The sequence below is a fragment of the Bombus vancouverensis genome, chromosome 5 (assembly GCF_051014615.1).
Source record: "Bombus vancouverensis nearcticus chromosome 5, iyBomVanc1_principal, whole genome shotgun sequence".
Classification (NCBI taxonomy): domain Eukaryota; kingdom Metazoa; phylum Arthropoda; class Insecta; order Hymenoptera; family Apidae; genus Bombus; species Bombus vancouverensis.
The window spans coordinates 17,851,741-17,874,830 of NC_134915.1; the positions used below are offsets into that span (position 1 = coordinate 17,851,741).

A 23,090-nucleotide genomic window follows, 5' to 3' on the forward strand; every position below is an offset into this window, starting at 1 on the left:
GTAAACTACAAGGTGAATATCGTGTTTCATGGATACAAACGTTGTTATTTTTATAACAGACGGGAAGAGGGAGAGATATATTCCAGAGCTGATCCAGTTATTATTATACATAAGAATCACGTGCACGAGAACTTGGTGCATTTTCAAATTAAATTCCTTCGATAAATTGTATTCTTTATACGTCGTCTATTTTTGCATGGAGAACAGTATCCTATTCCATATTACTATACTGTGATGGAAAATAAGCGAAATAAAGTAAATGGAAGATATCGCAGGGTTTTCACAATTATCACGGTATTATATTAATAATTCCGAGACAATAAAGTTACATCGAATCACTTGGGGACTCAACGTTTCGAAAATCTATGCTCCATTCTTTCTAACAATTGGCGGTACTTAGCGTTAGCGAGATGGATTACAGTATGAAACTTTAAAAGTCCATAGATCCTTGAAATCCGGGCAGAAGCGTCTTAAAAGTTTCGCAAGTTTCGCAAGATCATTTGGAGCGCGGTGGTAATGACTTGAAAAGTTAAGCGATCCGAATCTCGCGCGTTATGACAGCAACTGGATTTTGTCACGATGTTTGTTCCAATTAAAATTTTGATAAAGCCACGGCTGAAAGAACTTCTCTCTTTTCCGTCCTGTAGAAATTATCACTCTTCCTTTCTTTTTACAAAAGTTTTAACGGGTTCTTTCCACGCGGCCATTTTCTCGAGATTCTTCTATTTTCGCAACAATTTTTTTTTTTTTTAACAATTTCTTCTCGATTCTATTCCCGTCGAATACGGCGATACGAGGGATGAATATTTCTGGGTGAAAATAAAATTGTCGATATCAAGGGAGGAACAGGACTTTCGGAATAATCGATGAGACGAACGCTGCGATTTATCATTTCTCTGTTAATAAATTTCTATCGTACCATTGTTCTCCGGAGCTGTTCTTTCATCCTGTCATCACCATTAATTCCACCCACAGCCTCTGCAGCTGCTTCATGGATTCCTCTTCTTCCACGTGTCGCTTAACTGCCGGTCTGAATCGACGATAATATATTCGATCGACTTACATAAGTTTTATAATTAGAAAATCGATAATTATAATTATCCTCCTATCTACGTTAACTACTCCTACGTTCCAACCTCGAAGATTTATACAAATAGACTTCCAATACAGATTTTAACTGAATTCTAAAATAATTTGCTCGTCTAGATTTTGCGAACAGCTAACATCCACGATTCGAAACGACGAAGCAAACGATCAAGTAAATAATAATTTTCTATTCTAAATCAAGTTTCTGAATGATTTGTTTTCGTCAATTTTCATCCATGTAAAAATCAAATTTATTACAAATCTTCGATAGAAGACTAGAAAATTCTTAACTTGCTTGTTTCTTCGATTCCTCCTTCAAATATATCCGAGTTAATATCTGAGATTATTTAGCTAGAAACCAGAAAACCGTCAATGGCTAACACCCGCGATTCTAAGCAATAATCTCCACCTTTCCACGCATTTTCCTCGTCCTCTGTCCAAAACCAATTTTCCCGATACAAAGAATTAAATGGTTATCACGTTCCGCAATCACGATGCCACAATTAATCCTCCTCTTTATACGTCGAGCGCTTTTACGCGATGATAAACAAACGGGCGATTTTCTATAAGAACACCATCGGACAAATGTTTGCCAACGTGTTCGATAAGAGAGCGACGCGTTCAGCACGCGGCGTAAACGGTGTCCTCTCGATTTCGTTTTAACGATCGTCGTTAAAACGACGAAATAATCGTGTCCAGGGACCCATGCGTGCGATTACAATAAAATAAATCCTAGGTAACCGTAGAGCGTGCATGGATCGGTGTAAAAATGGCGAGCCAGTCGTCAACGCGTTCCAGGGTTTAGTAGCGTGTGGAGAAATCGGTAACCGGCTTCGAATCAAGAATAGGAAATAACGCGAATCGATAATAGTTGCGTCGAATCACAGCCGTACAGTCGTGTACCGATTTGCAAATAATGCGAAATTTACCGTTCGCCGACTGTGTCATTTGCCTGTGGAATATTTGATCGTTCGATTCAACGATTTTCAATCCCACTATGGGCATAGATAAAATATTCTGGGTGGACAACTGTCCACGATCGTCGATGAATCTAGCAGATATCGATCATAGCGTGTGCGCGTCAACGACGTATTCTTCAACCGATAATCGAGGAGTAAATGTCACCGATTAAACGATTAAGCGCTAGTTTCGCGATAACGCGGTTTGGTTCCTGATTTTTTAAATTAATCTACCGTATCATCGTTAGGATTACTGAAACGATCGAAATGACGAAAATCGACGATACAGCCTTGCCACTGTTAATTTTATTCGAATTCTAATTTGTCCAAGTTCGAAATACGAAAGTCGAAATACGTGCAAACGTATCGGTCAATTTATCACGGAGAGAGATGCCTACTTCTATAGGATATCGTAGCACGATTCGAACGCAGCGGAAAAAGATACTGCGAGTTATATAAAACGAGGTTTTCAAAATCTTTTCACCGCACAGTTTTAAACAATCTTCGGTAACCCAGTTTTAGTTATTCTGATAACTAGCCAGTATATGAGTTAGCTCGTTTTATTTTTACCTCATTTCTCAACAAAATTACATTCACTCAACTTTTGCTGTTTGATATTCAATGGATTAGCCGAGGGAAGACTTTTATTTCGCATAAAAGCGTCGGCTTGGAACGAAGCGTTTCCTAATACTTTCTTTTTCCTAACGTGTATACATAAATGGGTTAGGAACTTTGAAATTATTGCCGCGGAAAAAGGGGAATTTGACCTGGTATTCGCGAGAGGATCGATGTCGCGGAATTTTCGTAAAGTATAATATTAGTTTCCGTATGGAGAACCTGTGAAAACACGAGCTCTTCCTCTGCGAAGTAAACACCTGCGTAAACGACTCTTTTTATTTCATCCCTCGTTATTTGAAATACGTATGTCGCAATGTTTAAATAACGTACAGGTAAAGCTAGAAATCGAGAAGAGAGAAAAGAAGGAATACTCGTAACGAATTAATAACGTTTCTTGCTAATTTCCTTACGCGATAGAAGTCTTGGGTCGAAGATCTTATCGATGTTCGATGATCGAAGATGTTCATAAGGTGACAAAACCTGCTCGATGTACGCAAGATAGTCTTTAGACTTATACTATCGATTAAGAAGAAAAGCAATTCCTTGAAATATCGATAAAAAGCAAAATTAATTGTCAATATAATATATATCAGGCTCGATAGAATTATCTTTTCATATACGAAATTTATTTGTACATAATCTCGATATACAGGGTAATTGGTGGTACAAGCGGAAAGCGGGTGATTCTGCGCGAAAAAAGAAGTCGAAAATATAGAATAACAATTTTTCGTTCGAGGCTTCGTTTTCGAGAAAATCGACTTTGAATTTTCGCTCGGTACGCGTGCACTTTATCGCGTCTCGTTATAACGGATCTTAATGTAGATCGTTGTCTCGAAGGAAAAATTAAAAAAAAAAAAGAAAAAATTTATATTCTATATTTTCGACTTCTTTTTTCGCGTAGAATCATGCCCTTTCCGCTTGTACCACCAGTTACCAACCACCCTGTATATGTATAGCGCCTCGCATAATTATTCCAACAACAGTCGATAGACGGCTCTTGAATATTTTAACAACACTTTTATTACTCGTGTAATTTCTTATCGATAATACAATCGAAAAGGTATCCATCGTCCCAATAAAGAATCAAATGTGTTAACAATAGCAAGAAACCATTAATAAGATCTTACAGTAGAAACATAAAGTGTCTATCGTTCGAGTAATTACAAATGGTACTGCGTATGTGTTATATAGCGATAAACTTTGTTAGTTTTAATCCACTTCAATCTGTACGAATTAAATAATCATTACGATTTATTTACCTTTACCGCGCCCGATATAAAATCCGTTTCTACTTTATCGAAGGCTATCCTCGACTAAAATATCGCAAAACTAAATAGACGCAAACGGGTCACGATCGTTGATTAAATTTCAAGCGGTTAATTCCATGGGAAAAGAAACAAGCCCGCGAGAAACAAAGTTTCTAAATCTTGAAATCTCATTATCGTCATGGTAAAACGAGAACATTTAACCTATCAAACCACTTAATCAAGCTACTTCTAAAAAACGAACTAGCCCGTTAATTGGGACATTCGTTCCCCGTGGTACGGGCTCCGCGAAGTTCCCTAATTTCGCGAAATTCGATCAAGATACACGATATTCGCGTGCCCGACGCATTCCATTCGTTATCAAGGAAATATCGTGCCGCTGTTTAATTCCAGGTGACACGGTCTCGCTGTGGTTTCGAACGAGATTAACCGTACCTCCGTATTCCTCTGCAAACCCCGCCCGACCATTTTCTTTTCTTACCTCTCTTTTTCCTTCGCCATCCTTTCGTTCTCTTCGCCTCTTATCTGACGTACCCAATAACGAGGTATGTGTGTCGCTCGATAAGTTGTATTGTTCCTGGCTGGTTGGCTGGTTTGCGTCGAGCTTATCGACCTACTACGGGGGAAAAAGCAACTCCGGCGAAATTCGTCGCGCCAATCGTTTTTCGACCCCTGAAATGCTCTCTCCGTGTACGATCGATTCATCCAAGAAGCCTTCTTCGCTTCTCGTCTTCTTCTTTGTCGTCTTTTGCTTCGTTCCAGCTTATGCTGATTGAGACAGTGGTATAAGTAGTAAATAAGAAAGGATTGAATTTAACCGGCAAGTACGAAACTTCAACTTGATTCTGAAAATAAAATCTGTTATATCGCGTATGTGGATATATTTCTAAATAGGAAGTCTAGAAATATGGGATTCGTCGTATAATTGTAAAATGTTAACCGAACGTTCGGATTTTAACGTGGATTTGCAAGTAAAATTTATCGTATCTTGTACTTGTTTTAAAAATTATTTCGCAAAGATAGTTTGCCAGTAGATTAAAGCCATCCCCGACCGACACGCGAATGCCACAACTCGAAAACATACAGGCGAAATTATTCCGTAAAAATAGTTCTACCACGAATTAAGCAGATACGCTGCGCGAAATCATCTTAAAACGCGAAAAATTATTCCGCGAAAATAGTCTGCCTGCAAACGAACGCGCTAGGAGCCAACGCCACGTTACCCAACATTTTTTTAATATTCTAATTACGGAAGAGAATTTTGAAGATTTGCTACGTATATTTTTATCGTCACCTCTACTTTTATCCGGATTCTACGATTTTATAAAGTTGGAGGAAAAGTCAAAGTATCCATAGGAGATTACGGTAAACTATCTTTTCTTCTTTTTTTTTTTTTTTTTTTTTTTGAAATCATGGAACTTCATTTCGTATTTCTGCCCGTTGCATAACGCCGCGATCGTGCAACTTTGGCGCATTTTTACAATTCGACCCTTGGGTGAAAGATGCGTACACCTAAGAAATAACGATACAAAGACGCGAGTAAAATTACTCGGGAAAAATAGTTTTTCTGCGAATTAAAAAGGCACGCCAGGTAAAGCTATGCCATAACTCGGCGGCAGGTAGACAAAATTATTCCGCAACGCGGCAATTGTTTCTACAAATTGAAAACCACATGCCGCGAATCTGTAATTTAATTTGCGAGACGGCTATCTCGCAAGTGTATTTTATAACACGCGCCGTGCAAATTTATTTTTGTGGGATAATTTACCGTACGGTCTCCGATTCCGTTTGTGGCGACAACATTTTTCATGCATCGTTGAAAAAGCGGGGGTTTGGTATTCGGAAATAAGCAGGCCGAAGTAGGAAATGCGAAGATGGAAGTGGTCGTGAGCGAACGGCGCACATGTTCGATTTTTATCGCAGTCCGCGTTGATCGACTCCTACTCGCGTGAATTGCAGTTCGCCGGGATGCGTCGAAACACGTTCAAGGGTATATTTCTTAACCAAACTTGGCAAACTCGCGATGTGTGCTTCATTCTTTTTCTTCCCTACTTTCGGTCTTAACTTTTTATAGTGTGATATATGTATAGCGAATCGCAAAAATATTCTCCGCATTCGTCTTTCTTTTCCTTAGCGTTATTTATAGCCGCATAAATCGCTCGCATGGATTATTAGCAGAATAATGAAAAGTTACACGAGATTGTACTTACAGTGAGTGACTTACAAAAGTACTCGAGCGCTTACCTATAGAAAACCTTCGTATACATGTAGGTATATCAGTGTGTGTTGTTTAAAATATTTTGAAATTTCGTTAACACGTGTTTCCACGATTCTACCGTAATTAGCAGAGTCAATCTATATATCGTTATATCGTAATTCCGAATATGTTAAATAATTCAATAGCTTTCGTATCGATCTATCGTGCTTTAAATTGCCATTTATGACGAATCGTTAAACGTCGCTATCGAAGCGTTTATACGGAATATTTTGTAAGAAAAGCATAAGATTACATATCTGTTTTCATATTTAGATTACGTATTTTACACGACCCTCGAGGTGCCGGATCTTGTCCATCGAGAAGATCGATGAAGATGAGTGATATTTCCACGTCCTTCTCAAGCGACGTTTCGTTAGTTTATCTTCCTACGTTCTTTTTTCTATTCTTCGCGCTTTATTCTTCTTTCCATGCGGAAGTTTTTATAATTTCTGTTCGTCAAAAATGGAGCATTCAGGGAGGTTCGTCTACGTGTCTTTATTACGTTCAAAAGTGCAGCAATTGCATAATTTATAGTGGCGTATGGTCGTCGAATACGAAAAAGAAGACAGGTGGCAAAACTGAGAAAGATATATCAGAATTTTCACGACTGTATAACAAGTTTGAAAGTTCAACGCGCACCATGTAAAATATTTAACGTCGACCTTAATGGCAATTCGATGTATAAAAGATGTAACTCGAGCAAACGTGGAAGAACCTCTGTACGTTTGCCCTGCGAACTTTCTTTCTGCCTCCTATCGCAATTAGTACATTCCAAAGAAGATGGTATACATTGTGTCGCGTTTCGCAACTGCTCAAAACGATTCGAGAGGATTAACCGACCATAATGCGCGTTCATAACGAATAAATGGACAAACAACGCATTGATATTTCGCACAAAAGGTTAACAAAGAACGTACCTCGCCGTGCGCTTTGCTCCATTTTCGCTTTTCAATTACCGATGTTGTTGTTTCATAACCACAATCCTGATGATTAATCGGGACACAAAGTTTTAATAGGCTGTCTGCCCGGAAATTGCATCATCTCTTTCACTTTGCAACGAAATATTATGACGTTTCTCTCTTTTAACCTGCTTCTGTGCGTGTTGAAATTTCAAAATTACACGATTGCGCACCGACCACGTTATTAGATTTCCGAAAATTCCATATTTTTTTCATCGATCGAAGGATACCGTACACGGAACGACTGAAAATGTTCCAACAGGCGAAAAAGACGACAAACCAACAACCCCGTAGTCTCATGTACCAGTTATTTTGCTTATTCGTGTAGGCTTGCTCGATTAATCGATCGAAAGTGACGTGACTCGCGTCGAAAGAGGATGTTCCGGGAAACATTAATGTGACCAGGCGGAAAACATAAAAAAGGCGGAGTACATTTTCACGTAGACGATGATCGGCCATCTTGATCGTCATTAGTGGGGTTGTCGGACAGAGCTGTCCATTTATTTCCCAATTTTATCGTTATTATTCGATATTATGTTCCACTGTCTCTCGTTTCTGCTTATTCGCGGTTCTTGCCTGTAAACACGTTAGTATATCATAAAGAGAGGTTCGTGCGTTTTAAGCGACGTTCGTTTAAATAGAACGCAATTTTTACTTTGACGCAGAGTTAGTTTCGCAAAGAGTCGCAGAGAGAAAAAACATATTTAACTGTGAATCGCGAATCAAGAAATCAGAGTAACACCGTGATGCAATATGGTGGACGTATCCAGTGGTAGTTTTTAATCTGAACAATTTCGTAACCTAGTTTTTGAAGTCGGTCCATAGTTACTCATTTTTATTACTCGTTTTCAAGTATCGCGTTGAGCCAGTTTGGACAGCATCCGCAGTTCCGAATTGGTTTAATCCGCACGTAGAGCATATAGGTCAAAGCGTCCCAAGTGAGTCCAACTTTCGTTCACGTTATATTACGATTAGTTTCACATTTGCTTCACTTGTCGCGTAATAAAATTCCACTTTAAAACAGTGTTTCGTACCTGCCGCTGGCCACTGCACAAATCCATAAAAGCTATTCTATAATTAATGTCCACGTCAAAAACTAATATGCAACAGGGTAGCTATAAGTGCAGAAACGGATAACCTGGAAAATATTGTGTTTCACACCGAGCCGCGCGCTCTCGCGAACAGGAAAACATCCATCGGCATTAGTTTAAAACTAATACGTTGATCGACAAGTTACAAGTTGCGGGATTGCAGATTTCGGTGGTAAAGACAATCCTTAAAATTTTGCGAGTTACGCCAATTAAATCCGTGATGCTATTAATACGATTCATGATTTCATACATCGTGGGAATTTACTTGTACGATTATTGTAGACTTTTCAAAGCTATCGGACGTGAAAATTAATTGAAATTAATTTTTCCTTTCGGATATAGCCATTCCTATTTTCTTTTCGTAACTCGCGATTCATAAATAAAATTGCAATCTGCTCCGAAGAAAAACGTCGAATCGATGTTTATATTCAACTATCCAGTGCGTGATATTTTCGACCAGTCGCGGGGAGACGCGATCTCGAGGTAGCGCGTCGACGGGAGTCGTAAATTCCCGTTACGATTATAATAATCGATACCACGAACAGATCGATCCCCTTATTTCTTTTGGGATAATAGAGGCGGTTGATGCGGTGTAATACTGCGTTATAGTATCTATATTTCCAACAACTTAGTAGAAGAAAGAATTACGCCGTTGCGTAAGATGCAAGTGTCGTAGACGAAGGTTTGACGGGCGAAGACCCGGTAGAGAGACGTTGATTGTTCTCAAGTTAGAGAATCAGCGTAGAGACCCGGACTGATCTATAGATGAGATCGAGTCCAAGTAAATACGCTGACTGTCCTGTCGTAGTAGAACAAATCCCTCGCAGTTGAATATAGTAATGTAGTAGATGCAGTTCGAGATGTTGTCCGATCGGTAGGTGACCTGGCAGTTTTCGACTTGGTGCCAGAGTATCGACGGAGTTAAGTCGGTCCTCGTGTTATTACGGAGGAATGCTCGGTGTGGGTGTGTCTTTTGAACTAAGAATGTGGATTAGTCATTCACACTTTTCGTTAGGAAAGCGAGGGTAACGAACCTCCATGTCCATTGGTTGTAGTCAACGTCAATAAATGATTCATCGTTTATGGGAAAAGCTGCTTTTCCGTTAGACAAATATCCGCTTTCTTCGTAATTTCTAAGAGGGTGCAATAAATCTAAGGACTGTTCTACGGACCGTCCATAAACCGAAAATATTTCAAGGATTATAGATTAAGTTGAAAAGATTCTGTTTGCTTAGGTTTATCGAGGGTCTGTATAAACGGTACGTGGGCCTTGGAGGCCAGACCAAGAGGGACCTCGTACGGACCATCTCACGCGACGTAACGTAGTAGTTAGTGAACTGTCGTGCTGTACGCTCGTCGTTGTGTTGTGATGTATAAAACAATTTCACTAGTATCGTTGTTAATCTAATAATCTCGCAGAAGATGATATACGCAGGCTCGAGGATCTGAGAAAACAGAGGAAAACGAGAACAGATTTTCGCACTCCGACTCTCCTTATAAAGATAGCGTGGATCGGCGATATTCCGACGCAAGAAAGAGTCTTATAAATACTCCTATTACACGAGTATTAACTGCTTCATTTTTGATATTATCGAGGAAATCGAGTAGTTTCTTATCTCCGTCTTATCGACCGGTATTATATCGGTACTTAAAGATATCGCGTATTCCTCGCGCACTATACTTATTATCGCGAAGTGTTGCGCCGCGACGCAAGAATCCTCGATGCGACGGTTGTTGCGGCCATTTTAAAGAACTTCCGTTTTAATTTATTCCCGGAAGCGGGCGCATCCGTGACATCGGACAGTGTGGAGCCAGGAAAGGATCAAGAGGAGCAATACACCGGCTGTTAGCGAGGATTAGCCAGTTCCTCGAGGATGAACTGTTGCTGTTGCACGGACGAGCCATCGTCCAAAGTGGAGCCCGGGGTAAGGATTATTCTTTACGATTACGCTTGGTTGAAATTTCCGCTCGAGTATTTCAATATAAAAACTTCTGGTCTCGTCTCGTCGCCATGGCGGAAAAAGGAACAGAAGCCAGGTCAGGTCACTGATTTCGTTGAAATTTCGCGCGCAGTTCGCGCACGGGGTGCAATTCTTTTCGCGTAATGGCGGAGAAGAGCGATAATTATTCATGAGAAACGTATTGGCCTCACACACGCGCTTTAATTGTCGTATCCGTGTCTAAATTACGTTCGAGTATATTTAACCAAATAGGTTAGCGATGAATAAACGACCGTTCCGTCTAAAGTTTGCGTTTAGTTTGGCGATTATGTCGGATGGACTTTTACGTGAAACGTTTTCATTTTGGGTCCAATTGTTTATGAAACTGTCTCGACGAGTATCTATTTTTCTTTCTCTTTCGCCGGGTTTCGGAAGATAAACACGTAGATAAACGTAGCTAGTAATAATAATACGAACGAAAATGAAAGATAGATGGAATTCGGAACATTGTTTGTTTTTAAATCCAGCTATATCGGTGACCTGTGCCTTGAATTACTTATGCTCGAGCTTCTCACGAACGTAAGTTTCTATGCTTTCGACAGTCGCGAAAATAGGAATCCCAGGTCTCTATAGTTTCTCACTTTCGTTTCAAAATTAAGAATCGTTAATTACGTAATATCGGACGTACAGACGCGCTTGTTGTTTGTTGTTTCTAATTAATGTGCGCGTGTGACGTTATAAAGCGTTAATTTCCGTTTTAAAATCACCCTTCGATCGACTAAGACCACGGCTTCAAACCGTTAAAAAGCTCATACGTACGAGGGTTAAACGTTTCATCTGGTTCGAAAAACGATACCTTTTAATATGTAACTGATCCATATATTGCTAAATCCGCTTACAGGAGTAATCGTATACTCAGCGAACACTTTCAAATTCTGAATTATACTTTTTAGCACGTTGTTATTACGTCCTTATTGCGAATTTTTATCACATTTTTACGAATACGTGTACAAACTTCCACTAATGAGACATCCTTTCTCTTCTTTGTTATGTAAATTCTTTTACATCAAATAAGAACAATTATACTAGTTTGAAAATGATAATCCCAAGTGCCATTAACGGATTACGTCGAAGTTCACGAAATATTTCGCGTTCCATGTAATAAACTTTGGAATTCCGTCAGAAATAACAGAAAATTTGTTTCAAATATCGAAAGCGGGTGAAACGAACAACAAATAGGCCGGTGGAGAAGCTTTTCATTTTAATTATACTCATCAGAAAACGCACGAACACTTTTTTCTTTAGAAAACCATTTCAACCTGTGTCTTGCCATTTGCTTTAAAGCCGTTCAGACTGATTAATTCTATCGCGACTATTGCGAGCGCAACAACTGTAACAAATATTTCACTAGAAACCACTATTTTTTTCATAAATAAGATTCGCTGTAAAGTGGATTTAGTTGATTTACAAAGTCTACTAAACGGGATATAAATGATTATTAGAACGTGCGTAGCGAATATAAGCGTTTATGGAAATCTATGTTTGAGATGTGCAAATAAATGTATAATTACGGTAATTAAATGCTTTAAATACGGTGCTTACATATAGCCCATCAAAGTTAAATTTAGCACAGAGAACTCGTGCCGCCAAAATTCGTCATTTTCGTCCAAAGGGTTGAAAATAGAAAGACGTAAATACATTCAGTCAAAATAGCGCAATAAACAGATATTTCATTTCCAATGATAAAGCGAACGGGACAGAGTCAATCAAGAATATAAAGTTAAAAAGAAAGAGAGAAAATTCTGGAATGGATAATCCGTTTTGAAAAATGAGGATTGGAAAGCGAGGGGAAAAACTTAAATTTAATACAACGAGCGAAGTTACAGTTCCAAGGTGGCGAATTCCAGAAATAACGCATCGTATGCAACGTGTTGGATAGCACTTTCTTACGACCATAAATGCGGATAAATGGTTTAATTATAACTGTTTGTTCTCCGTATTCCAAAATGTAATTGAGAAAGGGGTGGTCTTAAACTGGTGATCACTAGCGTGCATGGAAACCGTGTATTCACGCTGCGATGAAACCGCTGTTTTTGCGCTTATATGTATCCTCTAATTGTACGGTTATATACCGATGGTTCCGTTGATCTACAGGGTGATTTAGAAATAACGGGATGATTAAAATTTGATTTTCGCTAGAGACTCGAGCGAAAACCCGAATATCATCGTTATTATCACACGCGCGCGTTCAACGTTATCGAACGCGGACGAAACCAAGCGAATAAAACAGATATTTTTTTTTTGTTGCACCAACATGCTAATAGAGTGGAAATAAATAATCTCGGGATAATAATAGTGGTAACGTTGTAGTAGTTGGTAATTGCCGGTCTCTGTGATTACATTGTTTCGGTAATGAGAAATACGAAAGCAATAATTATCGGCTTTTCTATCTGTTTCGTAATTAACAATTAAACTAGCGGTGAATCGAGTTACAAAGTTGTTAATTGACAATGAGACACCGTCCAACGACTACTGTCTTCGTCATTGTTCTGTCGTTTCTGAAATTCTCCCGCGCGATTGTTGAACTCTCTACCACGATCGAACTGATATTAGTCAAATTTTATACGATTCCAGTTAATAAAAGTTACCAGTGCTAATTAATTCTTCTGCATAACTGTAGCAAATTCGACGATAAAACAGTCAATTTCCGCAAGTATAATATGGTAATAATAATTTCTTACTGTGAAACAGTGTTGTAATATTATCAATAATTATCTTTTCGATTATCGATTAGGGATTATTATTAATATTAAGACTGTCGAGATTCGCTCGTTCGTTGCGCCACGCTTTGATGATATTAACGCATCATAACGCGATCAATATTACTCCATGTAATAACAAAATTTCCATTCGTGCGAGGAGAACGTGTCGAAAAAATGAACGGCTTAACGAAGCTTTTAATTTTGCTTGAAAAGCTTACGTACAAAAACGTGCGTATTAATTTCTCACGGTAAAGATTAACATATATTATCTACGTAGTATCGATCAAGTTCCTAGACCGCCATCCTTTAGACGGAGTTCCGTTCTGAAATTTCACGGTTTCCCTTTAAACTGAATGAAATTACAGAGATAGCGTTCAAACGGTAATTTAAAGCGACTAAAATATTTAAAAAGAAAGATGGGAATCACATCTTTTTCATAAGGTTCTAGTAGATCTCAATTTTTGTTATTACACATAGAAAAATATGTTCCTCCTAAATTACTTGACAGAATACAATTAACTAGATATCGTGTGATCGATAAGATGCGGTAATTTTGTTAACATAATCTTTGACAGCTACCAAAACAAAATAAACGCATCGATCATTACACGAAGACTTGTTCCATTTGACTAATTATCTGCCTGAATATTGCTTTTTTTTTTTGTTAAATTCACAATCAAAAATATGCAATATTTGAAACCGTATGCTACTCTATTTATTACTATTTATTAGTTTAAACAAACAAAATAATAGAAAGAAGAGGAAAAATAAAATGCTCGAACGAAAAGATACAGACTTTCGCACAAATACCCGCGTTCAATTTCTTTTTAAATTTAAAAAAAAATTATACGATTGCAATAACTATTCATATACAATACATACGCATTTTCAAACGAAACCTGTCTGGGATCCCAATATATCTTCCTTTAACGTTTTTCTGGCCAAATCCGATCAAAACGTTTAACCAACCTCGTAATCCATTGCAAAACACGAATAGCATAAATTTCACGGTTCCGTTGTTCGTTCCACCGTGAAAATCGAGGATAAAGAGTTTCTAAGTTTATACTTCATCTAAAAGTAAAATTTTGTTAATAATATTCGTTCAATTGTGCGAGACGACTCGGGTAATTAAGTCGAGAGGTTGCGAAAGGGCCAAAAACAGTCAACTTCCATTTGACTGAAAATTTCCTCTACAAGGACGATTTTTAACGACGACTCGGACTTGATCAAGAGTTGCTTAATGTAAACGCGACTTTAACGAGAACGAGGCGTAAATAAATGTTGACAACGTGACACGATGATGTTATCAATGGAACGTAATGGCACGCCTTTAATAAGACGAGTCAAGGGAGAGAGAGAGGGGAATTTAATTACGAGAGGCACGCTAATGCAAGGTCACCGTCGAACAGTCTAATTAATTTAGGGTGATGTCTACTACGATCGTTCGACTCGTAACAGGGTTACCAACTGCGTTCTGCCGGTGAAACGACGCGGATTCTCGTTGAAAGCGTTTAGCTACGCTCGATTTCACCGGGCTGAAAATTTGCCGGAATGCTGACCGCGACCAATAGATTCGACGTTTTCGATCGTTACACGAAAAGACGTTCGCGTTCCACCGACCAACTCCGTCTTTTTCTCTCTCTCTCTCTCTCTCTCGTTCGCCTACTCTCTGTTTTCTGATTCGAAACTAATTTTTCGTCTACGCGGTAAATTGGAAAAACGAACGACTCGAAAATGTAGAATTTAACCCTCGAACGCATGAGCATCTTTTCAAACACGTTTCGTTTAAAAAATTCGCGATTATCCATCTAATAACAGACGTTTTTAATAAAACAACTCGTCTATTCGTCCGAGTGAGAATACCGAACTGGAAGGGAAACCGGAATCTTACCTCGAATTTCGTTTGCTCGTTTGCGAACAAAATATCACCGATGATATTTATTCGGTGGAAAAAAAAGTGAAGCTTGACACGCTCGCGATTTCGATAAAACAGTTACGATTTCCCATACTTTTTGTTTCAGACACCGGACCACGAGGGGATGTCGACGAGGCAGTCGGACCAGTTTTTCGTTACCGATCGATCGTGCACTGATATCCTGAGTTTGATCGTTCTGATCGGTTTGGTCATTGGTTTCGTACGTTCAACTTTGTTTCGTTTCTCTTTTGAAACAACGTACGTAGAAAGTACAAAACGTTTTCCTGTTACCAATATAGGGTTTTCTTATGAGCATCGTCGCGCAGAAAGGAGACATTTATCGCGTTGTAAATGGCTACGATGACTGTGCGAACGTTTGCGGTCGTATCACGGAAAGAGAACGTTCGAATAATTCCGATTTCGCATGCAAGGGTAAAGACATGAGGAAAAACCGGTAAGCATAACCTGTTCATTGACTCAAGCATGTATGACACGAGATGTATATGCGAACAGCGTTAAAACTACGTTGGCCCCTTTTCGAATGACCGTTTCCACGTTTCATCGCCCCATTCAATTTTAACTCGATGGGAGATGTCGGAGGATTAATTGATATATATCGTTATCCACGGTCACATACACACGATGAAATTAATTAATCGTCACAGAGAATACGATAAATTTTGATTCAAAATTTCCTGTTTGCTGTTCATGAATATAATACTGCTACTAGATCACTCTAATCTTACATTCACGGTAAAATTATTCTATATTTATTAGCAGACCCTTGTCATTTGGAAAAACAAAATTTCATCGTATATAAATCATTCGATCACTAGAATCGTTTCAATCGTTTTACCGACTATTTCGAGTATTCGTGTTTCTTTCGGAGAAATTTATCTTTCTGAATGAAGTGCCCCGAGTTAAGAAAGTCAAATCTTTAATCATACACAAGCTGGTGAAAAGAACTTTAAAACCTCTATAAACTCGTTTTCGAAATTAACAGCAACTGTTCCCCGCCGACTTCCAATCTATCCTATCCCCATAAACATCGATGATAATCTATATAGCAACGATCTATCGAAATACATACGTGTGTACGTGCAAGCAGCACACCCGGTCACCGTGTAGATGTTCAAGCCTCGCCAAATACGGTGCCATTGCTCCCGAAGGATTAATAATTCGTCGACGGATTAACATCGAACTTCATAGCTGCGACAACAACGCGAAATTCAATATTCCGTGCGTCGACGACTGAATGAATGAAACAAGTTCGCGACAATGGGATCCGCTGTACGATATTAATATTTTCTAGGCAGCGAGGCGTTCGCGATGGTGGTTGAGCGCGCGAATACGTCAAATTATACAGGAACGTGTTCACGCTATTATAGTTTTTCTTCGCGTCTCAAATAATCGATTTGTGGAAAGAGATAGAAAGGGGGCGAAAGAATCTCCCTATTCTGTCTGAGATTTGATTTGTAAAAATCTGTCAAGGCTTCGTGCAGTAACGAATGATTTTTAATTGGTAGACATAATTTTCTTGATTAGAAGGAAAACGCGAACCAACTCTTAACCAGCTACAAAAGTATAAATTCATACTAAACTATCTAAAAATGTGAAATCGCTTCTCCATGACCTTATTACGATTTTATTATTAATTTGAGATTAACGTTACAAATACCGATAACGACGTCAAGCTGTTCAAAGCTATTCCTTATCAACAAATTTTCTAAAGTAACAGAATTCTGAACTGACCGTTTCCCTAAATTTTTCCATTTCATTTCTAATTTTTATATTAGCGAGTACTAGTTCTGGCCATTTAAACTGTTATACAGCGTGAATACGTACCATCCTGAATACGTTTGTGTAGACTCTCGATCGAGACTCACCTTGCTACCGATTTATTTCATCCCACCCTGATCTCCAATTCTTTATGCTATGCGTGAAATCTCGGTGGAGAACTTAGCCGGGCCGTGTGAAATAATGCGGTTAATTAGTGTGAATGTTGCGTGTAAATTCGATACCCGGTCCGGGTGGAAAACGCGCTGCAACTTGCCAATTTCCGACGACACTTTTCGCGCAATCGTTCATTAGCGCCGTTACTCATTCGTTATTCATTTCCCTCAGGTACCTGCAGATTACGGTGGACACACGAGGGGTGAGAACTCGCACGTGCGTGGAAAAATGCAGCCCTCAGTTAGTATCGCCATGATGCAAGGGATCCCGTACGCCACTTCCAGTTGCGGGATCGTAAAGAACGATGTCTGCATTGCACGAAAATTGCCATTACCTATATTTGTATTTTATTCTCTTTAATTCAAGCGTGATTTCAACAAATACGATCAACGCGAAATGCTTTCGCGGATAGCTCGTCTTAACTCTGCCGCATCGTTTGGTTCATTTTCGACCGAATCGAATTTTTCTCTGTATCAACGAATTTCCTAGATTTGAGGAAAATATGAAATAATATGAATGCTTTGATATTATAATATATGATCCTTACGTATGATGGCTTTGATCGTATCTATGTTAATGGCTTTTTTAAAACATTAAAATTTAAACAGTAGCGTTAACGCTATGAAAAAAGTTAATACTATACTGTCGTAGAGTGTTCTGCGGTGGAAAGAATTATTCCTCTTAAAAAATTTGTCTTTCAAAATGTCAGTTATAATCGTATAAAATGTCACGCGTTCTAGCATAAATAAATTCGTGCAATGTTCGACACATCCATGCTTTATTCCCGAATGATTTTGATCGTTCTAATATTTCATTTTGCTCGTAGGGATACGGTGTTTTTAAATCGCTGCGTGAAGAACGAAACGATGGAGTCGATCACTTCTTTGATCATGAAACTCGGTCTCGATAATTTTTACAAGGTTTGTAAATTTCCTTTTTAATAGCAATTAAACACCCGTTAATCGAAGTTTCGCCAAATCCATATACCTTGCTACGTTAAATCATAGTAAGTTTACGACATTTTCCGTCGGTATAGATCGTCACCAACAGGTAAATACAATCTTTGTAGCGTGTAAACTAAGCAACTTATGTAAACTTAAAGGAACAGCGTAGATATTTAGTTTGAACTTTATCGTCTTCTTGCCTTGGGTTGATTTTACTCTCTGAAACGTGTTCAGAAACGGATTCCTTCTTTTTCAGGAAGCCTCCAGGGATCTTAGCGTTGCTTGGAGAGAGATAGTTTACTTATTACTGATCGCTTTAGGTACGTACTACGTCTTCTTTTTCTTACAAAATTTTCTTTCTTTCGCGTGAACATTTTTTCACATTTCTTCGTTCTTTATCCTCAGCTATTTCATTCGGCATTTTAATCGCTTTCCGCTACATGGTGCAATGGATTGTTTACATTGTTTTAACAGCCGTTATTTTGGCGTCCATCGGTGGTTCGGCATTTCTTTGGTAAGATTTCGATTGATATTCTTTTTTTTTCTTAGATTCGTTTAAATATGAATATCACGGCCGAAGAATACACGATTTTTATGCTTTACGGTGGAACAATTTTCAAATTTCTTTCTTTTTTTATTTGATTTTGGTATTAGATATATGTATGCGTATAAAAAATATTAATTGTCACAACATTATACCGTTTTTCTTTTTTACAAAACCCTAAATTTATCAGCTATTTTCGAAAGATGTGTACTATTGTATTTAACGAGTCATCTTTCCAACTCGGTAAGTATAGAATCAGAATATTCTCTTCTAGCCGTTAAGGCGGAGATCAATGATCGTCGTTACTTCTGACGAAGACGATTCATGGTTAAAGGTTGTCATCATCATCGTGTGTTCTAAGTGGAGACATTGTGTTTGCGCAGGCTAACATGGTACTGGGAGAAAAAAGCGGTGCAAACGCATGAAATAGACGTGGAAGATTCGAGCGAGCAGGCTTACATAGTCTACGCGATCATACTGACTGCTGTTACGGTAATGAATCTTGATATTTTGAAGATTCTTCCTCATTGTCCTGTCGTCGAATTTGTCGACATTTTATTTAAAAAATTTGTTAACGACCAGATATATCATATAATTAAGGAATTTTCATAGACCATCCGTTGAACGATTTTTCCATATAAATTAGAGATGTCGTTTGTCGGCTATTCGTAAATATTTTAGTCACTAAATTTGTCGAAAAAATAACCGAAATACATTGATGTTATCGATTGGACATAATTTACAGGTCATCATTCTTCTGATCATTCTGGTGATGAGAAAACGAATCGCCCTGGTGATGCAGCTGTTCCATGAGGCAGGAAAGGCTGTCTACGCGATGCCAGTGCTCCTCCTTCAGCCTGTATATGTACGTAAATATTTGATAAAACTAACGTATACAGAGTGATGCAACATTTCTGCCCACTCGAACAACTTTTCCCTCTTTTCGATGAACAAACTCATAGCGTATCGAATAATCTAAAATTGCTTTCGGACTCCATGCTTTTTCCTCTTCACCCTCGTTTCAGAAACATCAAATTTTCTTATCTTTATATTTATCTATCGTTATGCTTCTTCTCACTCGGCATGTAAGTGAGAGAGGGCTACTACTTTATCTTCCTATCAATGTGCATTCTTTCCTTCCTATTTTTAAGTCACGTGATATACAGTTGAAAAATAGGAGATCGCACGACGTTGTGGTCGAACAACACGACGGAAGAAACGATTTACGCAGTAAACTTGGAAGAACAAGGTTCGAGAATAAAAATCCGGACAAACTTTGAAATTTGTATCTTTTAATCGTTGTCATACTATTTTCTGTGATATAACATCGTATCAATTGTTTTTATATCGTACTTATTTTCGTTAACAGAAGCTCTAACAACTTTTTGCAGCAAATGCGTTGTAAGCTTCCGTTTTCGATTAATTTACTTCGAAGAATGCTTTAAACATGTACAGTCATCGGTTTCAGACTTATCTTCTGATCGGTCTCACCGTGTGCGGCTGGCTTTACTGCATGCTTTGGATCGAAAGCGCGGGGAACATTTACAAGAACCGGAAAAGTCACATCCATTTCAGGAAGGATAGTGTTCTAGTCGTAAGTGATGGAATTATGTAACGCAAAATTTAACAGAGGCAGAAACGACTAATATGTAACATTTTTCAGGCGACCAGATGGTACAATCTGTTCTTCTTCTTCGTCACCTGCGAATTCCTCTTGGGCTGCCAGCATATAGTCGTCGCTGGCGCCGTTGCACGTTGGTTCTTCACCAGGTGACACTGATCGATATCTTAATTCACACGTAGACACGATGGAAATTTCCATATTCCGTTTTTATTCCACTTACTCGACTAGTAGACTTTGCATTTTCATTGAGTAAAATAATGTTATTCTTTACGATAGTAATCCAAAGAGAAGAATAGAAAACGAGATTTAATTTTCTAACGAAACACCTGCGATCACAAAAATCGCGAGTTTCGTCCAATAGTAAGAAAAAATAAAATTTTCTTTCGAACAGGGACAAGAAGCAGGTCTCTCTGCCAGTCGTGAAAAGCTTTGGTTATCTCATACGATATCATTTAGGCACTGTAGCATTTGGCGCACTGATTATTGGTATAGTTCGACTGATAAGGGCCATCATTTCCTTCGTGCAAAATCGCCTCAAGAAATACGACAATGATTGCGTACGATTAGTCTTATGGTGCTGTCATTGTTGTTTCTGGTGTTTCGAGTGCGCTTTGAGGTTTCTCACGAGGAATTCTTACATCGAAACAGGTATGTACTACATGATATGTACTAATTTTTTTTAGCAAGTATTCGCCACATCCTTCAATTTTCTTATCTTAATCTTTTAATCTGTTTGCTCGCTCAGCTATATACGGATGTAATTTTTGTACGGGAGGCAAAAAAGCTTTTCAGGCTTTAGCCAGCAACGTGCTAAGAGTCGCAGCTATCAACAGCGTTGGAGACTTTGTTCTATTCTTAGGAAAAGTAACGGTGGTCACGTTGACAGTTGTTTCAGGAATTTACTTACTACAGGTACGGATCTATGTTCATCCGTAAATCAATTTTTCCAACTTTAGATCTGTTAACCTCTTTGTCTGTTTAGAAAAAAGAAGGACTCCATTATCCATGGGTACCGATTGCGGTGGCCGGATTTTTCGCTATGTTGGTCGCGCATTGTTTTATTTCCATATACGAGGTAACTTTTGTAACAATTTTTAGAAATAAACTTGTATCTTCACGTGCGAAACAACATCGATTATCGTCCGTAATTGTGAAATTTATGTTCGTTACAGATGATCATAGATACGATATTCATCTGTTTCTGCGAAGACTACGCGAAGAACGATGGCATCAACAGGCCATACTTCATGAGCCGTGGATTAATGGTAATTAACATTTTCTAATTAGCCGTGCATTATAGAACGATGCTTTATATCGAAATGTCTGTCTTTGTTTCAGGAATTCGTTGAAAACAGCAAGAAAGCTCTCCGATACGCGAATCATCACTCGTAACGACGTTTTATTGCTCGTTAAAATATTACACGACATTTCGAAGATACCCGAACCTTCGGATCGTGTCTTCGAAACCATCGTGGCACGAAACACGCGAAAATGCCTGGCGAATGAACGTTATATTAAACTTCGAACGTTCCATTTCGCGAATTTTCCAAAAACACGTCGCGTGTTTCTTTACCTCTGTTTCTAAGTACAAGTACAGTATCACGTAGAAAAATGTAAGTGGTAGGCAATTTAGATCACGGATCTCTGTTGACTGTCTGTTCTAGATCCTAATTACAACTACAACTACTGTAACTATAAAGGAAGACATCCTATAGGTAGATTATCTATATTTTTTATAATAACGAATAAGAAAGACAAGCTTGAACAGACTTTTAAACGAACAATAAACGTAACTCAAATTACGACTGATCGACGAGTACAACGAAGAGCTATCTGTATCTTAACGCGTAATTTTCACGTAACGCTGTATTTGTATTTAGTTGCGTAAATGCAGTGTACGCACAAATGTTCGCGTTCTTCCAATCGCAAGGATGAACGGAATTATAGTTATTGTTTTCACGTTACGAATTGCCACGAGTCATCTTCGTCAAAGAAATCCGTGTGCTAATCTAAGCCACCCAAAGTGTTATATCGTATTTATGTTATATTATATTCTGCGATTTTTGCAGCGGCGCAGCTTGTTGTACGTATACGAACAACAAATATGATAACATTCCGGTCCGTACGAAATCGTACGAGAAACATCGAACGAAATATTTCTTTTATACAAATCGATCGCTTCTCCATGACTCGTTCCAAGCGTACGTAGGCGTACCGTTCGTGTGCATTTACTCGCGTCGATAATATATCGCGTAGAATATCTCTTCTATCGTGTGAAACATCTCGTTTGTATTGTATTAGCGTATAAATGTATTAGCGTATAAATAATAATCGAACAGTCGCGAAGAGATATCGCTGCAACATTGTCAATAGTCCAAACAAGCATCGTCTTGGAACACGTTCGAAACTTGGTAGCGCGTTTACCAAGAGCCTTTTGAACGCCTGCCAGCGATTTGAAAATTTATGAAAAGGCGATACTGCGAGCGGAAGTGCACTTAATGCAGCGACGATAACGCTATCTCCGAGTAATTGCAGTCGCATCGACCATCGCGTGTCTAGGTATATATATCCACTCCCTTTCTTTCACGCAACGAAACCGCCCATCGATAATACGCGCATCTCCAGCGTCACACCTTTCGATGATCGATCGTCGACAATGAACAAGTACAACGTTATTTTTAAATATGGTCGCAGCTTTAAGTCACACGATCACCTCCTCCGAAACATTATAGTATTATAATTTTAATAAAATTCGTATTTTATGAACGTTCTCGTGCGACGAACACGCAATTTATCTAATTTTACAAAACACGCTCCTTCTCTCCACTCCTCGAGCATCCATGTTCATCTCTTCTTCTGGTTAGTCGAGTTGCTTGCATTCGATCGGTAGTATTCGAATACACCTCGATCTGAATATTTATACGACTTGAAATATTCTTTCAAATTTCTTTATTTACGGTTATTGGTCGAGTCACTTGGATCCGAGCAACGGGAAACGTTTCATCGAAGCGAACCTTGAATTTTACTTGACTTGAAACATCCTTTAAAGTTTCCAGCAAGACTGCGGTTCTTGCAACTATTCCCTGACTTGAACGAAACAACAATAGCCGGGAAAACTATTATTTCGAGTTCCATCCTCGTTGATATCAACTCTGCAAACTAAATCGAGTTTT

At 38.6% G+C, this 23,090-nt stretch overlaps 1 protein-coding gene across 3 annotated transcripts in view; it reads left to right on the forward strand.

Moving 5' to 3' along the window:
* LOC117158623 (choline transporter-like protein 1) overlaps positions 1-22,683 on the forward strand; it is a 47,296-nt gene extending 24,613 nt beyond the window's left edge. For all 3 annotated transcript variants that reach the window (XM_033337719.2, XM_076618448.1, XM_076618447.1), the window contains exons 2-17: positions 10,015-10,160; positions 14,959-15,072; positions 15,152-15,306; positions 16,977-17,045; positions 17,632-17,725; positions 18,006-18,069; positions 18,155-18,263; positions 18,677-18,785; positions 19,039-19,158; positions 19,762-19,887; positions 19,957-20,063; positions 20,309-20,565; positions 20,663-20,829; positions 20,900-20,992; positions 21,090-21,182; positions 21,256-22,683. In XM_033337719.2, the coding sequence (XP_033193610.2) occupies positions 10,110-10,160; positions 14,959-15,072; positions 15,152-15,306; positions 16,977-17,045; positions 17,632-17,725; positions 18,006-18,069; positions 18,155-18,263; positions 18,677-18,785; positions 19,039-19,158; positions 19,762-19,887; positions 19,957-20,063; positions 20,309-20,565; positions 20,663-20,829; positions 20,900-20,992; positions 21,090-21,182; positions 21,256-21,309 (1,782 nt within the window). In that variant the 5' untranslated portion in view covers positions 10,015-10,109 and the 3' untranslated portion in view covers positions 21,310-22,683. The remainder of the gene's footprint in view (positions 1-10,014; positions 10,161-14,958; positions 15,073-15,151; positions 15,307-16,976; positions 17,046-17,631; positions 17,726-18,005; positions 18,070-18,154; positions 18,264-18,676; positions 18,786-19,038; positions 19,159-19,761; positions 19,888-19,956; positions 20,064-20,308; positions 20,566-20,662; positions 20,830-20,899; positions 20,993-21,089; positions 21,183-21,255) is intronic.
* Positions 22,684-23,090: the final 407 nt, after the last annotated feature.